This window comes from Cryptomeria japonica, chromosome 2 (assembly GCF_030272615.1).
Source record: "Cryptomeria japonica chromosome 2, Sugi_1.0, whole genome shotgun sequence".
NCBI classification, from domain to species: Eukaryota; Viridiplantae; Streptophyta; class Pinopsida; order Cupressales; family Cupressaceae; genus Cryptomeria; species Cryptomeria japonica.
The window spans coordinates 451,855,486-451,883,137 of record NC_081406.1 but is presented as its reverse complement, the minus strand read 5'-3'; the positions used below and the strand labels follow the sequence as shown (position 1 = coordinate 451,883,137).

At 36.6% G+C, this 27,652-nt stretch overlaps 1 protein-coding gene across 4 annotated transcripts in view; it reads right to left on the bottom strand.

Annotated features, from left to right (window-relative positions):
- The window catches only part of LOC131031618 (E3 ubiquitin-protein ligase UPL7), a 249,054-nt gene that overhangs the window by 121,106 nt on the left and 100,296 nt on the right, over positions 1–27,652 (bottom strand). For all 4 annotated transcript variants that reach the window (XR_009103067.2, XM_057962785.2, XM_057962784.2 and 1 more), the window contains exons 4-6: positions 8,720–9,336; positions 557–1,576; positions 109–443 (exon numbers count right to left, since the gene is read on the bottom strand). Coding sequence is in view for 3 of the 4 variants with exons in the window: in XM_057962785.2 (XP_057818768.2) it covers positions 109–443; positions 557–1,576; positions 8,720–9,336 (1,972 nt within the window). In the remaining variant the exon portion in view is untranslated. The remainder of the gene's footprint in view (positions 1–108; positions 444–556; positions 1,577–8,719; positions 9,337–27,652) is intronic.

Sequence of the window (27,652 nt, the reverse complement as noted above, 5' to 3'; positions counted from 1 at the left end):
GACATGTGATTCTATGATTTACATTTTATGTCTCATTATTCAGTTATATGATATTCTCATAAAAAAATAGGCATATAACATGGACAAGGTAAGAAAATATTCATATACCTCTCTTCAAATGGAAACACGTGTGGAACAGTCACAACCAAAGAACCCATCAATGGAGCCACCGATGAACCTCCCAACTTCAAGGATGTCGCCACAGCTTCATGTGCCCTGGCTGCTGCTGCAACAGGAGGGCGATATTTGACAGCAGGGGCAAGCCACAAAGAAGGGGGGCAGAAACTACGTCTGCAATCTCTTTCATACAAGAAATGCAGGCATCTAACAGCAGCCTCCATCAAAGGATTGCTATGGTTCCCAGCATTACTCAAAAACCCATTATAAACCATTGTATTAAGCATAGCTGCAATTGTTTTTTGTTGTTCAAGTGTAAAAGGAACCTGTTTCAATCAGGGTAAAATCTCAGCACAAATGGATGCAGTTGGATAAGCAACAAAAGAAAGGCCATAACCACAGCTAGCAGTAGTTGCCAAACAAACAAGAAAACAAAAACCTGTTTCTCATAGAACTCTTCATCGTCGAGAACCATTAGCAAGTGAGCATATGTTGCACAAAATAAAAGCAACATTGTAGAAGTATTTTTTGGAATGCCCTGAGGACCTCTCTTCATAGGTTCCAAGTCCCATACTTGGCATACATTATCCTTATCAGTACACTGCTGAATAGAGACATCTTTACCCATGTCACTGGTGTTATCTTCATTTGAAGACCTTCCTTTCATTCTTAAAAAAGCAGAGGCCCACTTGCTGCTTACATTTCTAACCAAACTTTCTTCCTTTCTGCCCTGTGTACCCTGAATTTGATTACCACCAGAATTTGTACTGGTTTGTGCGTGCTTGTGAACTTTTGAATGACTTGCTTTATTGAGAGATAGATACTGCTGCAGCCATTCCCACAGTTGTGACAAAAATCCCTGAGTAAAGGCTAATAAATTAAGGATGGGCAAAGGTCCAGCAGATGAATTGAAAGCAGAAAACATCGCAATAAGGTATGAATACAGCTGGGCAACATCTTGCAGTTCCAATTTCCTCTTCATGCCTTCTTGACTCCACATGTCATTATGTTGTGTTACATGCATAGGAAAACTGTCCTTTTTAATTGTATTTAGGAGCAGTTGCAGATGCCACTGCTGATAGAGCGGCCTCAGAAACTCTATAAATGACAAATTCATGTCTGTAAGTCCATCCTCATTGTTTGCATTACTTGAAGAATAGTGCTTGACAGCAGCTGAAACATGGTTTTCATCAAATGTTTCTTCATCCTCAGCCATTTTTCGTTTTATTTGCCTGTTGTTCTCAATCCATGGCATCAAATCCTCTAAAATGCTACAAAGAGCAAACACATATTCACTACAATCCAAGCCCTTCACGAGATGTCCAGAGTACTCAGAGCTCTCGTCAGAAACTGATGCCAAACTAACAATATTGACCAGAGCCCATACAGAACTTGGAGTCCCTGTTAGATTTAGTTGATCCAAATTTGATATTGCTGGGAAGATAACTTCCTTTGAAATCTGCTTTGACCTGCCATAGCCTAGTTAGTCCCTTCAGATGAGGTAAGAATGATAAAAATGGATCAAGAGTTGAAAAAAAGTCAACAGTTGAAAAACTTCAATGGATATCTTAAATACATCTATCTAAAAGATGGCAAGAGATATCAGTCTCAAGGTGTCTATATTAAATTTATGACATAACTTAGATAAGCATCTCCAGACTGAAATCTCTTGGCATTTGTTAGATAGATGTATTTAAGATATCTATACTATTGTCTACAACTTTAATAAATTATTTGCTACATATCTTAAGCACAAAATTATATCAATAGTGCCAAAGTTTTATGAAAACAAATTATTTCAATAGTCCCAAAGTTTTATTTTATTTCCTAAAATACATAGCTTTTCCCATACATATAAATATTTTTAAAATATTGTGATATATTCCAATGTCTTTTCTCGTTAGGGTTACATTATTTTCTTGAAAATATTGCGAATTTTAAAAAATATCTTTGACCAAAATTTTCACCAATATATTGCAAAATCATTGACAATATATCACTGATAATATCAAGTTAGATTAGCTTTTTCCTATATAAGCATCAAACCTGCAATTTTTTGAACATTATACAACTTTTACAAACAGGTTATACACCTTGAACAGTGTAAGTAGATGTTAAGTTTTCCAGCTGCCATCATTGAATAGCAGTTAGATCTGTTGCCAAGAGACAATGGCAATTATTGCTGTCATTATTTCAAAAATGAATCAAGTTATCTATTGTTGTGAAGATAGTTGTCTAATTGGATTTGCAAAGAATAAGGAACACAACTATAATTATTGTGATTAGTAATTATCACTGTTGCCTTTCATAATAGCGAACACTGCTGTAATTCATAGATATTAAATTTCCACAGTTCATGATGAATATTATGCTAAGTTTTGCATCAACGTTTGGGATCACAGTGTGATCCAAAATGTTGATGCAAACAAAATACACACAGTTGAATCTAGAAGCTTAGCATAATATTCACTGCTGTAATTATTTATGATTTGTGAGCATAGTTGTTACTAGACAAAACAATCAAATGATTATGCTATCTATTGACTTGTCATTAATATTTCATCGCAGATGTTAGTACTGCTGTTGACTTACTGTCATATCTACTTATCAATGGATACTATTTTCTTTATTTCATGTGTAAAGTAGTTGTATTAGAAAGATTAGTGTTTGGGAGTTTTCATTGTTCAATATCAGCAGTTAATGATGTACCAATTGAGATTTGTAATGTCCCCTTCCCAAGTACAAACATACCATGACAGGGATTAGCCTAACACCAGGTTCCCATAGGCTAAGACAGTGATTAGGGAGCCATTTCAGGGGGTTTGAGATCCCTTGGGGAGGTCTGTGGGGCATTTCAAAAGTTTAGCATCAGTCTCCTATTTTGTAGGGGGGTCCCTATTTTTTAAGAGGGGGCTGCCAATTGATGGTTGACCACCCAGAGGCATGTGAAGTATTGCAGAAGGTCCTATGGGCATTTCCAAATGATTTGAATCAGTCTCCTACTTTTTAGGAGAATCTCTATTTTTTAGGAGTCGATTGGCAGTTGGCCTACTTCACTCAAGCATCACCTTGATACTAGTTGCAGCTTCAGTTTCCAGTTTGACGGCAGCGCGATGATTTCAGAATAACAATTTTAAATATTAAAGTGATAACTTTAATATTTTATTTTTAATTAATAAAAGGGCTTGATTAAATAAAGTTACTTTATATTATTTTAATAAAGTAACAAAAAGAGTGACCACCATGGGTAATGATGCGTAGGAAGGCTTAATAAAGTTGTTTTTAAAAACAACTTAATAAAATAAAGGGGGAGATATAAGGGGTTCAATTTGCTTGTAGAAAACATAAGTTTTTAAAACATTAAAATCATAATATGCAGCCCTAGAATTCGATCAAACATTTTGGAGGGAGAATAAAGTAACATTTGGGATTTCATTTCTTCATTCTTGGCATTGAAGATTGAAGAGTTTTTGCTGCTTGTGGAGATAAGGGTTTTGTTGTGCATTGCACACACATCCCTGTCTCCTCTGACACGGACCCCCCTGCCTCCGGGCCGTTGCCTGCATATAAGAGAGAGAGAGAGAGAGAGAGATGTCCGTAGGCAAAAAAAATTGAGCTTTTTGTGGCCTCCCTGAACCTGCAAAAGCTGACGTAAACACCAAAAGAGTGGTGTTAGGAGGGTCGAAGTGGAAAATGGCTAAGGCATGATATTGACAACCGTAGGCGCTGGACGTCAAATCGTTTAAACATTTGCCAAACAAAACAAAGCACAGTGAAATCACATTTCTTAAATCCCTTTCCAATTTTGTAGAAAGTGTCGAACGTCAAACATGTAAGTAAAGAACAAAACGAAGTTCGGATTTTTCTTTCCTTAATGAAGTCGTCTTTTTTTTTTTTGTAATTGTGCCTGTTAAAAATGCCGAGAAAAACCCCAATAAAGGTGAAGCTCATGCGTTTTGATGAGCTGTTGTTTTGTCTACGCTGATAATAACCCCAATGACAGCACTATGAACTTTATGCAAGGTCGATGGAGTCAAAAATGAAAATAACAAGTCAAAGTTTGGCTACAAAATCTTGCACAGGTGCTTTCGCCCTTGTCTTTGCCGTAGAAAATACCAAACGACATGAACATTCAATTAGATAAATAAATTTTAGAAGCAAAATCAACCCCTCCAAGGCTCATGCAATAACCAAAAAAGATCAAGGCTTTGTTAATGAATTGAAATAATGAAGTTGTCTTTTTTTTTTTTGTAATTGTGCCTATTAAAAATGCCGAGAAAAACCCCAATAAAGGTGAAGCTCAGGCGTTTTGATGAGTTGTTGTTTTGTCTACGCCGATAATAACCCCAATGAAAGCACTATGAACTTTATGCAAGGTCGATGGAGTCAAAAATGAAAATAACGAGTCAAAGTTTGGCTACAAAATCTTGCACAGGTGCTTTCGCCCTTGTCTTTGCCGTAGAAAATACCAAACGACATGAACATTCAATTAGATAAATAAATTTTAGAAGCAAAATCAACCCCTCCAAGGCTCATGCAATCACCAAAAAAGATCAAGGCTTTGTTAATGAATTGAAATAATGAAGTTTGAATGTTTTAATAAAAAAAACAAAGCCCCTTCACATCCCCCATAAAAGGCCGATGAAAGGCCCAAAGCAACATTAAGACGCCTAGACAAAAGTAAGAACAAAGTGAAAATTTAAATGTTTTAAAATACTTTTGTCATCGCCCCCTCAAAATACCGAAAAACTGCTAAGCGCCAAAGTGTTAATGAAATCATAAAAGGAGAGTCAATTAAAATCAAGTTCGCATGTTTTAAAAGGAGGGAACATTTTGCCTTCATATCGCCGAAGTTTATACTGAAAGACCAAAGCCAAAGTCAAAATGAATAAAGTGGATAAGGGCACTAAAATGAAAAATAAGCTTCATGTCTTTTAAAACCAAAACCCTTGTAAACACCAAGCAAAATGCCGAAAGAAGTCAAGGTTGGAATCGGAGCAAGTAAAAAATTCAAGTTTGCTTGCCTTCTTAAAAACCAAGACGTCTTTTTAAAAAAAAAAAAGGTCGCCTTGTAAAAAAAAGCCCAAAATGAACCTAGGCATTTAAAATCGTAGAATCATAATGTAAAAGGGTTGTGTAAGACGTAGCATATGTAGGAAGCCAAAACCCTTTTGTTGCCACACCATCAAGGCTCGAGGAAAGGACTAAAACATCCTTCGAAGAGCATTCGAACGCAATGACCCCAATTCCCCAATACATGTATACTGACAAAATCTTGTGAACTGTGTTAGGTGGAAATCGTGCACAATTTTACGCTTGGGAGGTTTCATCTGTAATTGATTCAAGTTGAACTTGTTTTTTGTAGATCAATGCCACCAATAGGGCGACAAGAGAAGACCCAACACAGACGAAGATGTGATCATGATAAAGCCGGAAGGTGAAGGTGAAGCAAGCAGGATCAAAATGGTGATCACGGAACAATGAAGAACATGCCATTCCAAGTCTCCAGAAGGCATCAGCAAAGCTCAAAGTGATGCTACAGGAAGTGTGCATAATCAGAAATGCACAGCTGGAAAGAGCAAAAAAGTTGAATCTGTTTGTAAAACACGTCGTATATTGTAAAATGATTACCTATGGGCCCCGTTTAATGAAATTTAAAACAAAGGGGACACAAGTTAGTTATTTCTCAACTACTTGATTTACCTTGAACCCAGAAAATTCTTGTCTTCTAGCCAAAAATTGATTGAGAACAATTGCAAATAGCTAAAGAAGTGGTTGAAAAGGGGCAATTGGGAAGTTATGAGAATTACTGGGGATGGGTTAAAACTATCAAGCTTCTAGAACGCGGATCACAGCCATTGGATGGTTTCAATCCTAGTCTTTGATTCAAAATGTAAAAACTATAAAAGGCCATTGCCTCTCTCTTTGTAAGGGGTTAGATCATTAGAGGTTAGATGGTTAGAGTTTTTGTAAATTTGGCGGATTAGGAGTAGAAATAGAATAGAATAGGACTGTTGGGCAGAAATTGTTGTAATGGCAATTGGAACCAATGAATAAAGCATTGAAGCATGGTGTTTGGTTGTTTGTCCTAATTTGTTTGCATGGTTTCTCTTCAACTGGTTAATTAGAGTTCAATGGTTTTAATGGTGAAGTGTGAAGGTATCCAATTTGATTTCAGGTTCCTACCATTGGAGACTTGCTGATTGTAGGTCTTTATGCATGGTTAATCTGAACCCTATTATTGTTCCTTCGTTCAATTATGGGTACATTGGGTGCCTAAATAGATATCCACAATCTGAAAATCCTTTTATCTCTTGCAGCTTTCACTATTCTTGTGGAGTTGTGAGTATATCTTTGGCTAAGCAGGAATTAGTTTATGTGAAATCTGTCTACCTGCAGCACCAATTGTTGCTTTCATTGTCCTTAGGATTCCTAAACCCTGTCCTTTTGATTTTCTTTCCCCAGTCTGAAATCAAGGCATCGTCAAATGTAGGATAGCTTGTCGCATTCGTAAGCCCCCTCATGTTTCCTAGCAAAACACATTACCGCTGAGTTATCCTAAGCCGTCAAGACTTGACAATTGGAACCTTGAGGTTGTCCCTTTTGATCATTCGGAACAGCATTAGGGATTTCCTTACTCAAGAGAAGGTAGGATACTTAACATTCTATTCCGTGTTGACTGAAAGATTAGCATGCACTTTTCCTACGTCAACAGGTTTCTGCATGAGGAATCAGCCTTTGGGAACAGAAATTCTCAAAGGAATTGAGTGCCTACAGGTGTGAAAGACCACCTGAAAACATTTTAACAGGTCATCCATCACAGGGTTGTGAGGAAGACCCCAATTCTTGTCTGGTTGAAGGAGAAATCAGAAATCAGCACCATTGTTGAGCAGATTTGCGGTAGCCGTTAGCAGATTGGGGCTGGCCCAGCACTATATATCAGCACTGTGACCATTTACCAGCCTGCCGTACCAATTTTGGAGTCAAGGGCAGCAAACCCTAGGCTATGCGTGGGGGAAATTGAATGTTTTCAAGACTGATCAGCATTAGAACCTGCTGGATATTCCAGATCAGACGTTGGAAAACCCGTCTTATGTGTTATAAGTTATAACCTTGCTGAGAGTGACATATTTGCTGTTCCAGATCTAAATCAGACCTGTACCTGGGCTGTACTGGTATGTGACTTGTACATTTGATGCAATAAATATTGATTAATTGTCCCTTTGCTGCATTTAGTACTTTGTTTCAGTTTCCAGAACTTTACTATTTTGTTTGCATGCAGTTTAATTGCAGAAAATCAGAAAACTTCAAAAAACAATCAGAAAAAATCAGAGAAAACACAAAAAAAATCAGAAAACCGTAAAACACAAAAAAGTTCAGCAAGCATTCAAACAAATAAAAAATCAGAATTAGAACAGCAGATTGGGGCGGTTCAGTACAAGATTGTTGTCGTCATTGTTGTCTTTTGACATAACTATCCTTTAGTGATTAGCAATCAATCTTCTTATCATTACTGATCAATAACGTTCTGTATTTATAATGACCTGTACATTCTTGATCAGTACAGTATTCCGTAGCATATTTATTAGTACTGTGATAAATTGATTTGGGTATCAATACTGCTGTCAACGTTATAGAAAATATTGCTGATTAAAATGATTAATATGAAACATTGTTAAGACAGGACAATGCTGTCCTGAAATGCCAGGTATGATTGTTGGGACTGCTGTAAACTTAAGAGGTATTTAAAGAGGTTAGGTAGACTGTTGTCAACTGTAGTTACCATATTGTGTATAGATTATTCTCCTCAACTTTAAAGTTAGGGAGAATGGTAGGATTTACAAGTCATATTTACCTTAGGTGTGTTTTACTGCATTAATCATTAATGGTTCATTATCATTCTGGCAGAGTTATTAATGAGATTTATATTACAGTAATCTATAATCAGTAATCTCAAATTAATGAGAAAAATCCATATTTAAAAATTCATGGCGTGCACTTCCGTCTTTTTCACTCTCTCAATCTCTATGTAATTGGGATGGCTTTAAATGTGAAAAAAATTTGGTTATTTCTCTATTATTTTTTACTAAATTTATTGGGTTCCCAATATTTTTGGGGATTTTTCCTGATAATATTCCAAGAAATTGAAAATATCTTTATCTTTTGGAATGCCAAGAAATTTGAGAACAATACTGACTTCTATGGCTTTTCCAATTAAATTATCATAACCAACATCAAAATAATCAGCAATGCTGATATGCAGTAGGTAAATGCCTAATGAGAGAATTTTGATGCAACCACATATAACTCTCTAAGGCAATAAATTAAGGGATTGAGATCAGCATTCAATTGCATGGTTCCATGGTGGGCAAGTGGCCAGCAAATGGTCTAATTAAACAATAATTTAATATATCGGTTAACATCACGGACTCTTCCTCCACTCCAGACTTAAATTAATAGGGAAAAAACTGCATCAATTGCTGTTCCCTCAGTAGGCATATTCATAACATCTATAAAAATGTATAGATATGCACATATAAAATTCACAGTTTTGCGAACAGACGAGGCAGGGACAATACTTCCCAAATGAGATGTTACATACCACCAATGTCTTCAAAAAATGTGAGAAAGTCACTGTGTGTTGAAGAGCAGGCATCAGTACAGCAGGAAGTCGTTGTGTGAGATGAGGGATTGTAAGTATATACACACAAAATTGTTCTGCTGCACCTTTTATTCCAGCATTATAACTCTCAGGATAATCTGACTGATTTGATGCAGAGTGGATATTTTTAAAATCTTCTGGTTTTAGTGCACAAAAAGGTCGCAGGACCATTGTTATAGCACTTGCAGTTATAATGAAGCTTTCATCCATCTCACCCACAGACTTGTACTTCCCAGTGAGTGGACTATTATGTTTCATCATGTACTGACGAACTGAAGAATAAAGACTAGCATTTCCAATTGATATCCAATTTATAAGCTTCCATGCCACAAGGCTCCCATCTCCTTTGTGGTCTTTGACAAAGTGGTTCCATGTATTCACATCAGTTAGGGAAACCATCAAACGTGTTGCTAGTGCAATAACTACAGATGCTGCACCACCAGCATCCTTGGTCAGAGTAAAGAAACAAATTGAGAGTAATTTACAAGCTTGAAAGAACCATCCTGCATGCTCTTCCACCGAATTAAATGCCAAGGAGCAAAAATTTTGCTCTGCATCTGCAATACATCAACAGTTCATGGAAACACTGTCAGTGTCAGATTAAGACTATAATTTTTAGTACAAAAGTTGAAAGTAAGATATTTCTAACACTGACAAATGAGTTTAGATATCCCACACAAAGAACAAAATGAGAAAAGGCAAAGCCCAACACCCAATATTTGAATTTAAATGTATAGTATTAGACAGCCAGATGACATGAAAATACTATCAGTAGATAGATATACAAGTTGTGATTTTGTATACTTTTTCAAATGTTTGAATTTCAAGAGTGAAATATGGTTATGACTTTTTCAAACGAGTTATTTCAATCATTCTCAGATAAATATTATCACCTATTGCAAAGATTTTTGTTAACTTTACATCCTTGCTTAAAAATATTATCTTGCATTAAAAAATCTTGATTTTATTTCTTTTGTATAAATATCTCATCATCTATATCTTCCAATTTAACTCTTAGTAATGCAGTATATTGTTCTAATTTTCCTTCATCAAAGATATTATAAGGACTTTGTGCTTGATAAACGCCTCAGGTTTGTCTCAAGTTAATCATTTTTATTTATAATCTGGAATATTCCACCATTTACTTCCTCATTTTTATAACAAAACAATAACAAACTTAGAAATATTATTTTTTACCTTTATATGCAATCTACCAAATATTTTTTATCACAGAACAATATTATATAAATTTCAAAACAAGAGATAAATTGTGGGCAATAAGTACCAAAGAAATACATCGGACCCCAGCCACAACTTGAGGCTGATTGCAGTCCATAAAATCAAAGGCCCTACCAAGAGAACTGTCTGAAACATTCATGCTACTGTCAATGTACAGTGTGTGTGTGTGTGTGTGCACAACCAGCCTGATTCCGCAGATGGCAATTGAATAACATGGCTGGATATAACATTAGAATATTAAACCATAGTTAAAAATATTGACCAGGCTCACGAGTCAAAAACCAAAACATGTGACTTCTACAAGAATCATGAGTTGAGTACTAGCTGAATTATCGCCAAGTCATGACCAAGCTTCCTTCAAAAACCTGCAAGTCTCAGACAGAAACTTGCGAGTCTCATGCCTGAACTCACCTATGCAAAGAAAAGAGAATCTGGGCTTTAACAGATGACTTTATTTCTCTTTTTACACTCATTTGGTCTTCCACAAGTGCAAATCAAGCTAAGAGGAGTGACTAGAAAGTGTTTTAAGGTTGGAATCAAAAACTGAATCATGTTTTGAGTGCATTTGACAAAGACATGCACTCTTTTTTTACCTTTGTTTTTTAATTTCGAAATTCAAATGCCGATAACCCTACTGTTATGGAGCCCAATTTTTTTGGTTTTTCTTATTTCACAACCCTCCCTGCTAGTGTTGTATTCTCTTTTATCTTTTAATTGTTTTCCTTTTATTTTATTTTTAAATTTGACTGTCAAGATTCAAAACACTACTATTTATTCTGTTTTTTCTATGTACAAAACCACCAATTGCAAGTTCAATGCAAGGCAGCAGTGATAAAGGCCCTACATGGAAGCATGGCAAGGCAAGTGAGACCAAGGCTGCAGTGACCTATAATTTCTATGAATTTCCTATAATAGGAGGAATCAATAGTTTGAAATTCTAACTTGCTCGGAAACCTAGACATGATGTAAAGGTGTGTCCTCAAGCGCCCAATGAAGTGAAGAGAGAATTGGATACCCTACTTACCAATTACAATATGAAGAAAACGGAAAGGAAGAGGATAAGGGAGGCAATGGCAGTAGTGATGACCTCCAACCCCAAAACATCTGTAGATTCTTTTAATGGCCCACACATTCAGCATCCGCACTCCACTAATGAGACTTCTAGCCATCCTCATTCATCACCAAATTTCTTTGTCCCTCACACTGTTCTAGAGGCACAAGCTTTGCTTGAAGATACCACTTAGATGGAAACACCTAAATTTTGGTACTACAATAATATACCCTTCAATGTAGCAAACAACCCATATTGGGAAGAGTGGTAAATGCATCAATAGTTGCTAGTAAGGGATTTAAGATGCCAACGGGTAAAGATTTTAGTGGCCGATTACTAGACGAAGCCATCAAAATACAACGTGTATCTGATAATCAGAAGAAATTATGCAGAGAAAGGTTGCAACATTTTATAGAATAGATGGATAGATGGAAAGAATAGGACTCTCATTAGCTTTGTAGTGGCTTCAAATTGCGCATTAGTGTTCTTGAAGTCTGTAGATACCATACATGAAGTAGAAAACACTAAGACTTTGTGCAATATGTTGAAGGGTGTGATCCAAGAGGTTAGGGTTGAGAATGTTGTCCAAATTGTCACGAACTATTTGGTAGCATATGTAGCTGTAGGTAGATTTATTCAAAAGAAGCATCCAACCATTGTCGGTGCCTTTATGATTCACATTGATTGGATTTGATGCTTAAGGACATTGGGAAGATTGGATGTGTCATGCCCTGTCAGAATTACATCCTTCACTATCATGACCTTGACTATAATGCATTCATCATCATTTAAAACTCAGAAAATTGTCTTACTCTGTAAGACTTCACAATTTTCTGAAATACAATGCTAAACACTGATTAGTATGAGAAGTTTGGGTGGCTATTGGGATAAGTCAGAAATAAAACATGGCAGATTAAATGAGAATCACTTAGATCAATTATTGTTTGTCTAGCAGTCAGACTTAGCAATGCAACAAACTTTTGTGAGAAGGAAGATGCAGCGATTGTGAAGCTAACAAGGCATGGGTTGTTAAAGCAACATGTCAGAGGAACAGTTAAAAGACTGAAGTATGAAATAGTCTTAACCGTAAGACATCACAATTTCATGGACCACTAAACGTGTTACAGACACCTATCTCCAGGGACGGGAATATTGCAGACCTGATGTCTGACATTAAGTAGTAATTGTTTGGATCGAACCCATTTCCCTTAATGACATGCGATCTCCAAAATAATGTTTAAGAATTAGTTAGCATTAATAATAATATTCTTAAGGGGTGGTTTAATCCTGACAGGAAATACATGGGCAAAGGGGCACTTCTCTTTCCAACAGGCACCACCTTGAGAAGACTCACCACCTTACATATGGATGGAAGAATATAAAGGAACAGAACCAAGCGATCCAGTGAGGGGCATCAAAATATCTGCATTTTCATCAAGGGAAACAATCACTTATCCTTCGGACAGAGATATACAAATCATTTAATCAATGATCTGAGTATTTGTATTAATTTTGGTGGTATTATTTATACTAAGAACCAGTATGGTTTTATATGTAAATAATACTTAAATGATCTTAGAATGACAACTCTGTTGTATTAAGTCTGCATATATATTTCTAACCAGTATTAAGTCTGTATATATATTTCTAACCGGTATTAAGCCTGCTTATATATTTCTATTCAGTATTAAGTCTGCATATATATTTCTAAATCAGTATTAAAGTTATTATACATTTCTAAAATCTGCATAACATAGAATGAACAGAATCTGTAGAAATCCAACCAATCAGACATTCCATTGTGGAGGGGAAGATACAGTACATATAAGGAGGACAAGCAGCCAAAAGGTCCATTCTAGGTTAAGCAGGGGTTGATTAATGGATGTGCTTCTGTACCGCTGAACTCTAAAGAGTTACGCAGGAGGTAACATAACAGTGGTACTTCCATACCCCTGAGCCTGTTGGATAGGCTCAATGGCACCTTGTATGATCTCCCACGGTACTTCACAATAGCAATGGGTTGATTGGATGGAGCTCCAAAGGCATTTATTGAGTACCATAAGCATGAAAGTTCTATGTGTACATTGTTAAATATTATGTTTATTTGTGTTACTAATCTGGTTGCAGGTTCAAGACTAAGGTTTTTATTCGATAATACACATTTCCAAGCATCTTCCAAACCCTAATTAGGGCAACTTAGGGAAAATTGAGTAAGGTTCTATTGGTGGTGTTTTTATGCACATTCAACACAAAATAAAATACCCAGAGATATCCTATTCTCTCTTGATCAAAATCTTCTATGTGCCATACAGCTGAACTGTGTGATCACAAAGACAACTCCAAGGTTCCCAAATGTGTATGGATAGTCTCAGTTGGTTCGTTACGATTTGCTGGTAATCTCAAGGGGGACTCATAATTATTCGAGGAATAAATCAATCTAAGGATTCTACTGATTGCCAACACTTGTAACTTTTTTCTTTTTTTGGAATGATTTTGCAATAATCTCTTTCCAATCCTACTTCTACTAAGACTTAAAAAAAAAAGGGGGTTAGGGTTTAGGAAGGTAATTCTAATCTTAAGCTAGTCCTATGAACTCTGTAGACAGAAATTGCAAAAGTGGAATTTAAACCAATTCTTGTTTCACCAAATTCAACAACTACACAACAACGGTGCTATCTTCTAGGGAATTCAAGAGATTTTCATATCACTTATATTCACCAACATATTGAACAATGAGTATAGTAATAGAAGTTAAGTTTTCATTTACTTGTTCAAGCTAACTTTGCAAAATAATTGAAAATCATCCAATTATAAAAAGTATGGGCACATCAACTCCACATTAAGCAATTTTATCAAATCCTTCATTCAATCTATCAACTTGGAAATTAAATCTATTCTAATGAGAGCCGAGAAACCATGCTAACTTACAAAAGTGGACAAAGATTCACCAACAATAGAACAATTAACCATGTCTATTACTTAAGAAGTATCACTACAACAATTTCTTTGAAATCTCTCTCTTTACAAATGAGAGGAAGAGGGTTTATATAGACACCCCATTACAAAGCAATGACCCTAGATTGATCCAAGATCAACGGCCAAGATCAAAACATCAAATGCTAAGTAAGGCAAGTTATCATAGTTATCCAAAATGGACCAATGAGAAATAAACAACTAATAAATCCTGCTTTCTTCTAGAAGTGGGTGTCCCTTATCCTTTTCTTTGGCAGCAAATTCAATGAACCTAGTCACCATGGGGTCAAGCTCTTCCATTGGGACACTTTGCAAAATGTCAATCTTGTATTCCATGAGGTCCATCTCATATTGACATATGGCAAAAGTGGTCGTCCAATCTATTTCCAGTTTTCGAAAACCATCCTCAATGGACAGAAATGTGGATGCCTTGCTGAAATGTTGTTTTTGGATTGGATTTGCAGAAGTGAAGAAGTTGTTTTAAACTTTAGCTTTCAGGTTCTCTACATCCATGTCCTTACCTTAGATTGCTTCGATTGTTTCTTCTTTTCTTCCACTTTTGTTTTGCAAACTTTTGAAATGGCCACTTGTACTGAACGAGATTCGTTGCCATCTTTATGGATTAAGGAATATTTCTTTGCCTTCTTTTCTTCAAGTCTTCGGGTCCCTTCTTCCACTTTGTCACAATCTTGGACTCCAATTGTGGTCCCTTGTTATTGAACTTCATATGTGTCTTTCTCGAAATCCCCCTTGAGCTGACATCTACCACCTTTAAAACATGAAAAATTCCTAAGTTAAAAAAACGGGGTTTGATTTTTCTTCCCAACCTGGAGTGCAAAGTTTGATGGAATTTCAAAGGATAATTCTGATTTAACTTATGAAATTCTAGAAATTGTAAAAAAATCAGACTTAATGAAATTTTGAAACATTGAAATTAAGTCTGATTGTGAATTTTTTCCTCCAAATTTGCATAAAAGCGTAACAAGAGCAAGATAGTCTTGAGCAAAATTTGAAGAATCCGAAGTGAAAGTTCTCTTGCAACTCTGGAAAATAGAAATTCTGACTGAAAGTTGCCTTGAAGTATGAGATTATTGGAATTCTGAATGAAAAACTGCCTTCAATCATTAGTAAACCTGAGAATTTTGATGAAATTCCTTAAAATGCTTTAAGGAATCACTTTAACTTTGTCTCCAAGTGCGGAAATTGATCTGAAACTTTCCTAGAAATTGCCTTGTACCTGCAATTTACTTCGATATTTGCCTTGAGGTTTTAAACAAATTATTTGCTGATCTTAAACTTCTAGCCTTGAAACGTGACTTGTGAGAAATGAAATGCCGATGCTCATGCTTATAAAGAAGGCGCACTCGTGTTTTTTTTTTAGAAGTTTCTCTTATTGGTGAACTTCATCTTGATTTGAATTTTTTCTCCAATGCATCAATGCTTAGCCAAATTTTTTATCCTCACCTTGGGTGGACTTGCTACTTGTTTGAGAATTTTATGCTGCTAGGAAGTGTTAGTTTTATGATCAGATTTAGAACATTGCAGATATAAGACAATTTACACAAGTTTGCACAGCATATACCCTGGGAAAACCTTCCAACTTGAAGGTGAAAAACCCAGCAACAAAATGTCTCTTATTATATTTATCAAAAAACAAGTTGTCTTTGCAATAGATTCGCTTCAATCCTTGAAGCTAGAAGCAAACACTTGATAACATACAGTCTGATCTGAATGTGCTGTTTGATGATCACAAGATAATCCACAGACTGCTGAAGAGGATATACAAATTGCTGATGAAGATATACGATCTGCCTTAGAAGTCCGATCTGTTGTGTATCTTATTCAGTCTGCTTGGTGTGTGTTTCGAATGCCAAGGAGAAATCAATCGATCTCCCTTTATACCCGTGCAAGGTGACCCTCCATGAAGAGTCGTCTCCCTTAGATTGAATCCATACAAAGCAAAGTATCCTTCCATTAAGGGTGGCAGACTTTCCCAAAAGTCGGCCCCCTTAATAAATATATTTATTATATTTATTTTGCACACAATTAAGAAATCGCACATCTGAGATAATTATCAGGCAACATGAAATATGCAAGGCCGAAGGCCAATTGCATATTTGGCGAAATCGGTCCCCAAGGAGACTCCCGCAGATATATACATCAACACTCCCTCTTAGCTAGGGAGGACTCCTTGCTGATATCTATGTCATGGAATAACACTCACCATAGCTACTCCCAGAGGGTGAAACATAGTGCATCACGGAGGCACACAACGTGATGACAACCATCATGGCTACTCCCATGTATGGAAATGAATATGTACACAAGTGTCCATCACGGAGTCACTCAACATGATGTCGTCACCTCATCATGGCGTTCACCATGGCTGCTCCCAGAGGATGAATAAACACAAGTGATGTTGTCATGAAGTCTCTCAACATGACATCCACCATAGCTACTCCCAGAGGGTGGAACAAGGGCTTTCACCTCAAACTTCTCTCTCACTGAGAAGAATGCATTAACAGGGGCTTGCACCTCAAACTTCTCCCTCAAAGAGAAGAATGCATTATAGTACATCTCAAGAAATCATTGATGTTGAGACTCCTCCTCAGCAAGGGCTTCATTCTCCACAATTCCAAGCTTGTCTCGAAAATGCACAAACTTCACTCTCGCAAGGGACTTGGTGAGAATGTCGACCGTCTGATCATCAGTGCTAATGTACCTTAATAGAATTCCTTTGCACCATATCTCTAATATAGTGATATTTGATCTCCACATGCTTTGTTTTGTCATGAAACATAGGGTTGACAAAAAGCTTCACACAACTTTTCATATCACAATGAATAACTATAGGCTCCAAAAATTGTCCAAACAATCCTGCAAGGAGCTTCTGAAGCTATACTACTTCGCGAGCTGCCACACATGCTGCAATGTATTTTGCCTCTGCGGTGCTCAGTGCCACTGAAGACTACTTCCTGCTACACCAAGAAATCATAGCAAATCCCAAACTGAAGCAATGACCAGAGGTGCTCTTCCGATCAGTAACACTCCCTGCCCAATCAGAATCAGCATAGCCTTGCAGATTCAAGTCCATACTGGAAGAATATTTCGGGCCATATCCAACTGTGCCACGCAAGTATCTCAAGATATGCTTGGCTGCAACTAGATGTATCTGCCCTGGTTCACACATAAACTGACTATGTGCACTCACTGCATAGCAAATATCCAGTCTAGTGTTAACTAGATACATCAAGGATCCAATCAACTGTCTGTACATAGTAGGATCCACAAGATTTGAACTAGCTGCAAATTCACTTAACTTCTTCAAGTTAATTTCCATCAGTGTAAACATGGACTTGCAATCTAACATCCCAAATCTCTTCAAGATATCAATGGTGTATTTTCCTTGACTCGAGATGATTTTATTAGGCCTCTGCCACACTTCCAAACCTAGAAAAAAATTCATGAGTCCTAGGTCCTTCATCTCAAATTCTGAAGTCAACTCCTTCTTGCATCTAAAGATGAGATGTTCTTCCCCGGTAAGAAATAAGTCATCAACATATAGAACCAAGATTAAAGCTTCACCATTGACTATCTTGAAGTAAAGATTCGGATCAGCATCATTCTTGCAAAAACCCAAACTCACCAAGTATTTGTCAATCCTTTCATACCATGCACGAGGAGCCTGTTTAAGACCATATAATGCTTTCTTTAATTTGCATACATGAGACTCTTTCCCATGAATCACAAAGCCTTCAAGTTGCTCAATGTAGACCTCTTCTTCAATTACACCATTGACAAAAATTGTCTTCACGTCCATCTAATGTAGCTTCCATCCCTTAGCTGCTACAATGGCAATGATGGTCCTGATGGAAGTATAACGAGCAACTGGAGCAAATGTTTCTTCATAATCTATTCCTTCTTTTTGAGAGAAACCGCGTGCCACAAATCTAGCCTTGTACTTCTCAATGCTTCCATCAGCTGCATGCTTAATCTTGAATAGCCACTTGGAAGATACAACTACCTTTCCTTCAGGTCTAGGTACAATATCCCAAACATCATTCTGAATAATGGATTGATATTCTTCATCCATAACATCTTTCCATACTTGCTGATTTGAGGCTTCCTCAACACTAGAAGGTTCAATCTCAATAAGATTACACATCAATGCATAATAGCTAGAGAATCCCTGTGGTCTTCTACTTTCTCTGAATGTGCCTCTAGGAGCCGCAAACTTTTTTGCCTCCTGCATACTGTTCCTTGCCCAAAGAGGTCTCTTTCGATTCACAATAATATCTCTAGGCCCATCAATAGGATCCAAGGGTTCAATTGGATCATCATCCGCTTCAGGTTCAATAGGCTCCCTTTGAATCTCAGGAGTATGATCAATGTCCATGTCTTGAGGAGTCTCTTGATCATCTATCTCCATGCATGAACCTTTAGATTTTCTGAATGCAACATCTTCCTCAAATGTAACATCTCTGCTAACCTCTATCTATTTCTGACTTGGAATGTAAATCATGTAGGCTTTAGAAGTTTCACTGTAGCCCACAAATATTCCTCTCTTGCCAGAAGGTTTTGGTTCTCTTATCTTTAGGTACATGGGCATATACTGGACAACCAAAGATTCTCAAGTGACTAACTTCAGGATTAACCCCTGTAAAGGCTTCTTCTGGAATCATATTCTACAGTATCCGATGAGGACTTCTATTCTAATCATATACTACTATCCTGGATGCTTCAGCTCAAAGAAATGTTTCAAGGTCTTGATCATGGATCGTGGCTTTTGCAGCTTCAACAATGGATCTGTTCTCTCTTTCTGTAACCCCATTTTGCTATGGGTTATAAGGGACACAAAAATCCCTCTTGATTACTGCCTCAATACAGAAATCACGAAAGCTTCCAGAGGTGTATTAACCTCCATTATCAAACCTTAAAACTTTAATTCTCTTTCCAAACAAGTTTTCTACTTGAGCCTTAAATTCTTTAAATCTACCTAGGACTTTATCAAACTCTTTAGACCTTAAGAAATAAATCCAAGTCTTCCTAGAGTAATCATCTATGCAAATTACATAGTACAAAAATCCACTTAGGGATGCCATTGACATTGGACCACATAAATCACAATGTACAGGATCTAATATTTCTTTTGACCTACTTTCACTGCTATGAAATGGACTCTTAGTATTTTTACCCATAGCACAACCTCTAAAAGTACCATCATGTATATGACTAGGTTTAGGAATACCTTTAACCATCTTCTCCAATGATGGAAGAGCCTTGTAATGTAGATGACCAAGTCTTCTATGCCATAGTTCGCTGGAACTGGAAGAGTCATGGAGAAGAGCTTGAACTAGACGAATGGAAAGCTTGTACAAACTCTCATGTCGATTCTCGATTACACGTGCAGTCTTGATGTTGGAGTTCTTTAGCCATGCAAGAACTCTCCCTTCTGAAAATGCTACTTGATAACCTTTGTCCTCCAAGGCTGAAATACACACAAGATTCCTCTTGATTCCTGGCATGAATAAGACATCACTTAGATGAAGGGGAATCCCAAATTCTAGGTTGAGAGATGTAGCACCAAATCCTTTCATTGAATAGTGTGCATCATCTCCAATGATCACTTGAAGATTAGACTACATTTCCACCAAGTCCGAACGATGTTTTCAATAGCCTGTGATGTGTCGAGAAGCTCAGCTATCAATCAGCCAGGTGTCACTATCTGTGGGAACATTACTTGATAAGGCAGATATGAAGAGGAATCCATTAGAGTTGTCTTTTGCTTCCTTTTGAGTTGAGACTTCATTAATGTTTGCCATTTGTTGCTTAGGCCTTGTCAAACAATATCTTGCATAGTGACCAAACTTGTCACATCTAAAGCACTGAATGTGGGAGAGATATTTCTTCTTCTTCTTTGAATCAGGTGCAAAGTCTGATCTTTGATCTCTATTCCTCTTGAAGTTGCCTTTTCTCCAATTTCTTCCTTTCTTCTTAGTAGATTGAGTGGCAAGAACACGAGTGTCTTCATTTTGAGAGCCTTTGACAATTCCCCTTGCAGCCAACCTAGATTCTTCTTGGATGCAATCAACACGAAGACTATCAAACTTAGGTAATTTGTATTTCCCACTTATACTTTGAATAAATGGCTACCAAGAATGAGGAAGGCCATTCAATGCTAACATGACAAGAACTTTATCCACAACTTGAACTCCAATGGCGCTTAGTTGATCCCTCAGCTCTAAGATCTTCATGAAGAATGATATGACTATTTCTCCTTTTGCCATTTTGACTTGATGAAGTTGTTGCCTCAATGCAAGAGCCCTACTTGTGTTGTTGATCTCATATAACCCTTCCAAGGTTTTCAAAATGTATCTTGCAGTTGTCATCTTGGAAGTGAGAGGCACTAATTGATCCCTCACGGAGTCAATCAAGATCTTTTTCGCTTTTATCGTATTCTTCTTGAATTGAAGTTTCTCCTCTTGACCTTTTAGCTCAAGTAAATCTTCTTTTTCCACAAACTGAAGAAGATCATTTTCTTCAAGTGCAATAACAACTCTAAACTTCCACGAAGTGAAGTTTGAAGCACCTTCAAGTCTATCTTCGACCTTAAGACCGTTCACCATTTTCGAGGCTTTGATATTGCTCCTTGAAGGTGAGAGATGAAAGAGAACTTTGCTGTTATAAAGAAATCTGATCACTATCTTCTCAAACCCGCTCTGATACCATGTCATTTTTATGATCAGATTTAGAACAATGCAGATATAAGACAATTTACACAAGTTTGCACAGCATATACCCTGGGAAAACCTTCCAACTTGAAAGTGAAAAACCCAGCAACAAAATGTCTCTTATTATATTTATCAGAAAACAAGTTGTCTTTACAATAGATTCACTTCACTCCTTGAAGCTAGAAGCAAACACTTGATAACACACAGTCTGATCTGAATGTGTTGTTTGATGATCACAAGATAATCCACGAACTGCTGAAGAGGATATACAAATTGCTGATGAAGATATACGATCTGCCTTAGAAGTCCGATCTGTTGTGTATCTTATTCGGTCTGCTTGGTGTGTGTTTCGAATGCCAAGGAGAAATCAATCGATTTCCCTTTATACCCGTGCAAGGTGACTCTCCATGAAGAGTCGACTCCCTTAGATTGAATCCATACAAAGCAAAGTATCCTTCCATTAAGGGTGGCGGACTTTCCCAAAAGTCGGCCCCCTTAATAAATATATTTATTATATTTATTTTGCACACAATTAAGAAATTGCACATCTTAGATAATTATCGGGCAAAATGAAATATGCAAGGCCGAAGGCCAATTGCACATTTGGCGGAATCGGTCGCCAAGGAGACTCCCGCAGATATATATATCAATAGGAAGGGTGGACTTGCTACTTGGACAAGGAATTTTCCATGGAAACTACGGCATACTTCATGTGAACTTGTGGATTTTTCTCAATAGGTAGAGCAGACTTCATGCTTGGTTGAGGAATTTCCTTGATTCCTAGGTGGACTTCATGTACAACAAGGAATTTTTCCAAGGAAACAAGGAATTTAGGAATTTTTCAAGGAATTTTTCATGGAATTTTATGAAATTTTCCAAGGAATTTAGGAATTTTTCCAAGGAATTTTACCATTTCCTAAACTTCATACTAAGCTATTTTTCTTGTGATCTTCCATTAGCATTCCTAACAATGAACTTTGTTTGACTCAGAAACTACCCATGATCCCGAAAAAAGAAAAAAGCAACTTTCTATTTTTAGAAAAAGTTGAATAAAAAAGCAGGTTCTCAGATTTGCCCCAAAATGCTAAAAATAAAATTTTTCGAAAAAGCAAAAAGTAGAAAAAGCAATTTTCCTAAAAAATAGGAAGTCAGAATTGTTCCTGGAAAATTGTATTTTTAGTCCTTCAACCTGACTGAGCACATCTGTAGCATGAGAACGCTCTTTTGACCATTCTTTCTCGTTATCGATTTTGGAAGACTCCTCCAATTTTGGAAAAACTTGACTCATTTGCGAAGGTGAGAGACCAAAAGACAAAACCCCAAGATGCCAAAACACTACCCTAAAAAGCGAAAACAAGGGGGTACCATTTGCAATGGGGCGATGTGTGATTACGTCACAACAAGTTCCTATAGGGGACATTACAAGATGGGTCAAAAGTGTGGTTGAAGATGCTAGAGAAATTACCAAATCTATCTATAACCATATTTGCGGTACTTAGTTTGATGAGAAAATGCATGAATGGCAACAAGCTTGTGCAATCAGACATAAAATAATGTGCCACCAGCTTTCTCACTTTGTAGCACATTGTAGTTTCAAATTCAATTCCTTCTATCAAGTTGATGTTTATGAAAACTACCTAGGTGGACTCCCCATATTCCAAAAAACTCAAAGGGAAGAAGGCTGCAAAAACCATTTTTGATGAAGTGTTCCTCAAAAATTTATTTTGTAGGGATCATCTATTGCTGTTTTTTTTTCAGTTGCTTTGTTAATTTACTTACAATTTTTCACTTGATAAAACATTTGGACAAGGTTTTGTGTTTGCTGCATGGGAATGGCATGTTGGTGGGTTATTCTGTAATGCCATAGATTGGGCCAAAGATGTCATTTGCATTAATATTGCAGTAACAAAGAAAATATGCCACAGCATTGATAGTAGATGGATGAACCAACTCCACCAGCCAATACATGGCTCAATGTACTACCTAAACCTAAAATTTTACTTCTCTAATACATTTAAGGTTGATGAGGTCATGGCAAACCTTACTTGATGGATATAGAGGATGAAATAGACAAAGACATTATTCACAGATTTCAAGATGAGTTGGAGGTCTACAAGGGTTTAGAGGGGTGATCTTTTTCTTCAGCTCAGGCCATTGAAGAAGGGAAAACCAGTGGACAAGTTAAAAAAGATTACTCTTTTTTTTAGCTTATAGTAAAAAATAGAAACTTAAAGTTTTTTAAGTTTCAAACTTTTTACTTAATTATTATTATTTTGTGAAATGTTTTACTTGAAGATTTGTGCTGGGAGATTTATGGTGTCGGCACACCAAATCTTCAAAGGGTAGTTATCTATGTTTTGTTGTAATCTTGTATGCTTTTGGGTGTGAACACAATTAAAACCTATTTTAGAACATTCAAAACAAGAAGAGAAATAGCTTGACCCATAAACACCTCAATTTGTCTTCATTAAATACAACTATCATCTTTGAATGAGAAAAGTGAAGGGTCCTTCTCATGTGGACATCAACTTGGATGACATCAACCCATTTGAATAAAGTTGGGGACTTCGAACCAAACAAAGACTAGTTAATAAATATTTTTCTCTAAAAGAAGTTGTACTATCTAGGGATGGGGAATGATGATTTGGTAATAGAACATTTGAATGCCTTCGATATTGTTACAAATCAACTTACTTCGGCAGATACAAAGATGGATGAAGAAGACTAGTGCGTTAATAACATTTTGTAGATTCATAGGATGAACTAGTTATGCTGATTAGTTCAACCACTAAAAAATTGAAACTTGATGAGGTGGTTTGCATCTCTATTATCAAAGGGAATGAGGAGAAAAACCTCAAAATCCATTTAGGATGCTTTGGTCATCAAAGTTAGATGCAAGAAAAAAGACAAGGAAAATAAAGGAGACAAGGGAAGATCCAAGTCAAGATAAAAAATTAAATATCTTGGCAAATCCAAGGTTAATGTTGGAATTGTGGAAAAACTAGTCATATCCAAAAAATTGCAAAGAGAAGAAAGTGAAAACGGGATCTAAAATAACTCAGATTCAAAAACCTCCAATTAAAAATTTGGAGATGTGTTCCTAGCATCTTCAATAACTCATGCATGTGATGATGGATGCCTTCTTGATTCTAGAGCTTCTTTTCTTATGACTCCCACAGGGGATGGTTCAATGTAAATGAGAAGTACAATAGAGGTGGATTGTTTCTAGAGTATTGCACATCCCAAGATTGTCAAGGAACCTAATTTTAATGAGCAAAGTTTTCAACAACGAAGATTGCAAAATGGTGAGAGGAAACTTGGTTCTAGCAAAAGGGGTTTAATTGGAAACTTTATTCAAACTTGATGCTAGTACCGAGTGAGGTGAATGTGATGTTTTCACAAGTGCTTGCCAAGGTATTGTGAGCAGGAGATAGCTTAGGGAGCAACAAGAAAAAAAAATGTTTCCATTTTGACTTTAGAAGGTTGAAAGGCATTGTTGCAAAGTTGGAGTCTTGAGGTTTTGCATAGGTGATACCTTGAAGGGAATAGAGCCAAGTTAGTGCCCAAAATGTGCCTCAAGATGTCTCCCTGGCAATATCCTAGAAGGCAAGGAATCAAATTGGATTGCACAAATGAGACATGGTATGGCCATGGCAACACCTCTTGAAGAGAATAGAATTGAAAATTCAGATTCCTCACAATAAATTATGCAATTTCAAAAATGGCACCCATTTTCCAGTCTATATGCAAAAGTCATCGTTTACAGGGTTGTTAAACCCAAGAAAGGTGTATGACCTCATGCATCCAGACTTCAAAATGACGAACAAAGGTCTCATGATGTCATCCAGGCAAAACACTTCATGCTTCAAAGCATGAGAAGAAAAATGAAAAAACTCAAAGGAGATCTCAAGCATGGCCCAAGCAACACCTCTTTCTATAAAACATGTGCTATATTAGGGGATTCCTAAAAGGTGTTACCAAGACAACACCTCAGGTTGTTAAAGGTTAAAAAGAGCAGAATATCTCCTAGGACATACCTTCTCTCGAACAAAATCAAGCTATCACCCAAACAAATCTTCACCCAAAAAAAAAAAAAAAGGCATCTCCAAAAAAATATCTTCTATAAGGCAAATTTTGGGAAGAAAGAATTCAAGGTATTGCCCAAGAGATACCTCAAATTTCTAAACATGAATATTTTCAGAATTTTACTAACAAAAAAGTTCAGAGTTATCACCATTGTGATACCTTCATAATTGTGGCATGAAAGAATGGGTCAAATTGATGAAAAAGGTTTTAGGGCCTTGATGTCCAAGGCAATGACTAAGGGACTTGTTGATTGTTCTTTGAGTTTTATTTTTTAGTGTATTTATCTTAGGCTATGCTTGCTTTGATGAAATTTTGCATTTGGTCCATATTGACCTTTTCAAACCTGTTAACGTACCTTCAGTGGAAAATCTATGTACTATGTTTGACTAGATGAATTTTCCATTAAAACATGGGTGTGTTTTCTCAAACAAATAATCTAAGGTCTTTAACAAAAGCTATTGTAGAGAATCAGCAGAAAAAGGTTAAGTTGTTGAGAATAGACAATGGAGGAGAATTTCATTCTATAGAGTTTGAAGACTATTGTAAGGACAATGGAATTGTTGGGCAAAAGATAGTATGTTGATGAAAAGAGCTAAAAGTATGATATGTGGTTCTAGATTGAAGCAGAAATTATAAGCTAGGGCAGTAATTAATATGTCTCCTACATCAGCTCTTGTTGACAAAAAACCTAGAGGAGGTTTGGATGGGCAAGAAGCATTTGCTTCAACATCTCAAAGTGAATAGCATTCAACATCTGAGTGTTTGGTTACGAAGCACTCAACCTTTAGAGATGGATATGGGTATTTACTAAACAAGAGTAGGAGGAGAACATGAACACCTCTTGACCATAGCGGCTGACCAAGCACTCAAAAATAAAGGCAAGGCATTTGATCAGCTTTAGGGACCCCCTCCACATGATGGCCATTTTTTCCATATTGTTGATAGTTCCATAATTCGTTCACAATATATTGATAGTTGATGAACTCATGACCTCAACATTACTCCATAACAATTGAGAGAATAGCTTTTGTCACCTTGTCTCTCCCTAGGAAGTGAGCTAATTTTCAAGTAATTTTCATTGTACACAATTTAGGAATATCCCTTAACAGCTTTCTTTGCTACTTAAGTAGGTGGTTTGATTTGTACCTATAAAAAGCAATCACCTTTGAACATTGGTCTAGATGGGAGATTCCAAGTGTGCTACCTACCTATCCCTAGCCCGAGTTATATGATGTGTTGGTACTAAATGTATGATTGAGATGCTAGACGTATGTGGTGATGCTAGATTTTCACATTTTGATGCTATTGTTGAATGAATTTAATTATGGATATATTTCATGAAATATGTTTATATGTTGTGGACTTGCCTGAACTATTATTATTATGTTTTTGCTCATGGCATGTGCATAAATATTGATTTTGTAATCAAAGGCTCTCATGATTGTATCATTTAAACATAATGAGACTATGGATATGATGTTAGACCCCATTGGGTGATTATTTGATGCTTCAGATATTGATTTTTATATTAAGAAAGTACATTTGATGTGTGCGTTAAGTGATTATAGGTACAAGGTATGACTTCACTTGGCTCCACAAGTCTGAGCATACCCATACAATGGATTATACAAAGGTATCACATTGACCGTATTTATTTTCCTTACCTGTCGTACTAGATACAAGTGTGATACCATATTTGCTTTTCAGTGTAGACCTAAATACCGTCTTTGGTATGATTTTGGAAGTCCTAACTGTTGATGTGTTTTTTACGCACATACGAACACAAAATAAAATACCATAAGTATCTTATCCTCTCTTGAACAAAATCTCTCGGATGCTGAAGATTAGCTTAAGGATCATGCGAGAAGACTCCAAGGTTCATGAATGTAGGGTCACTACGTGTGGATAAGCTCAATGGTTGATGTGATTATGCTGGAATCACAAGGGGATTTACATTCGAATGCCTAAATGCTTGATTTGCTGGAACTAAGGTCCTATCTATTCGGCTAGAAGATAAAAAAAAGAGCAAAAGGAATAGGGGTTGAGAAGTCTATACTAAGACCTAGAATGTAAGAACATAGATGAATGACTATATGGAATCCTACCGAGCAAGGTCTCACCATCAATTTGAACAATTTCACACAAGCTCAGTGCAATCTTCTAAGGATATTTCAAAGATATTCGAATCAATACCAACAAACATTGATTATCATTCAAGTTAATGCATAAGCAATGAATGTAGAACGATTCGAAGTTAAGCTCATATCATTCCAATTGACCACACAAAGTGCACTTACAAGCAGCAAGAGGCTAGTGGTATGGATTAGATGGATTCCAAATGAATACATTCAACAACTTCTTCCATGCAATCTAATCAACATGACAATTAATTGAGAAGTAGAACCATGAGACTTGTTGAAATAACAAATTTCACCATAACTTCAATGAAAAGAGTATCTCATTTACAAGTCATACCAACAATTCTTCCTTCTCTTAATCTACTCTAATTGCTATTCTACTTATTGTTGATTGTAACTAGGGTATAGGGGTTCGGATTGCCTTAAGGCAACATCCGAACTCCTTTACGACCGGGTCCTACCCTAACGTGGCCCTATCCTAAATCCACGCTAAAACACATCTATTAAATATTAGCACCAAATAACATTAGCACCTAAAATATAAGGAGGCCAACTTCAAGAAAGGGCCGACCTTAATAAAGTAAAGAGGCATATAAATAAAGATCATTTTGCAAGTCAACATCATCAAAGTTCAATTAACTCGGAATGCAAATTA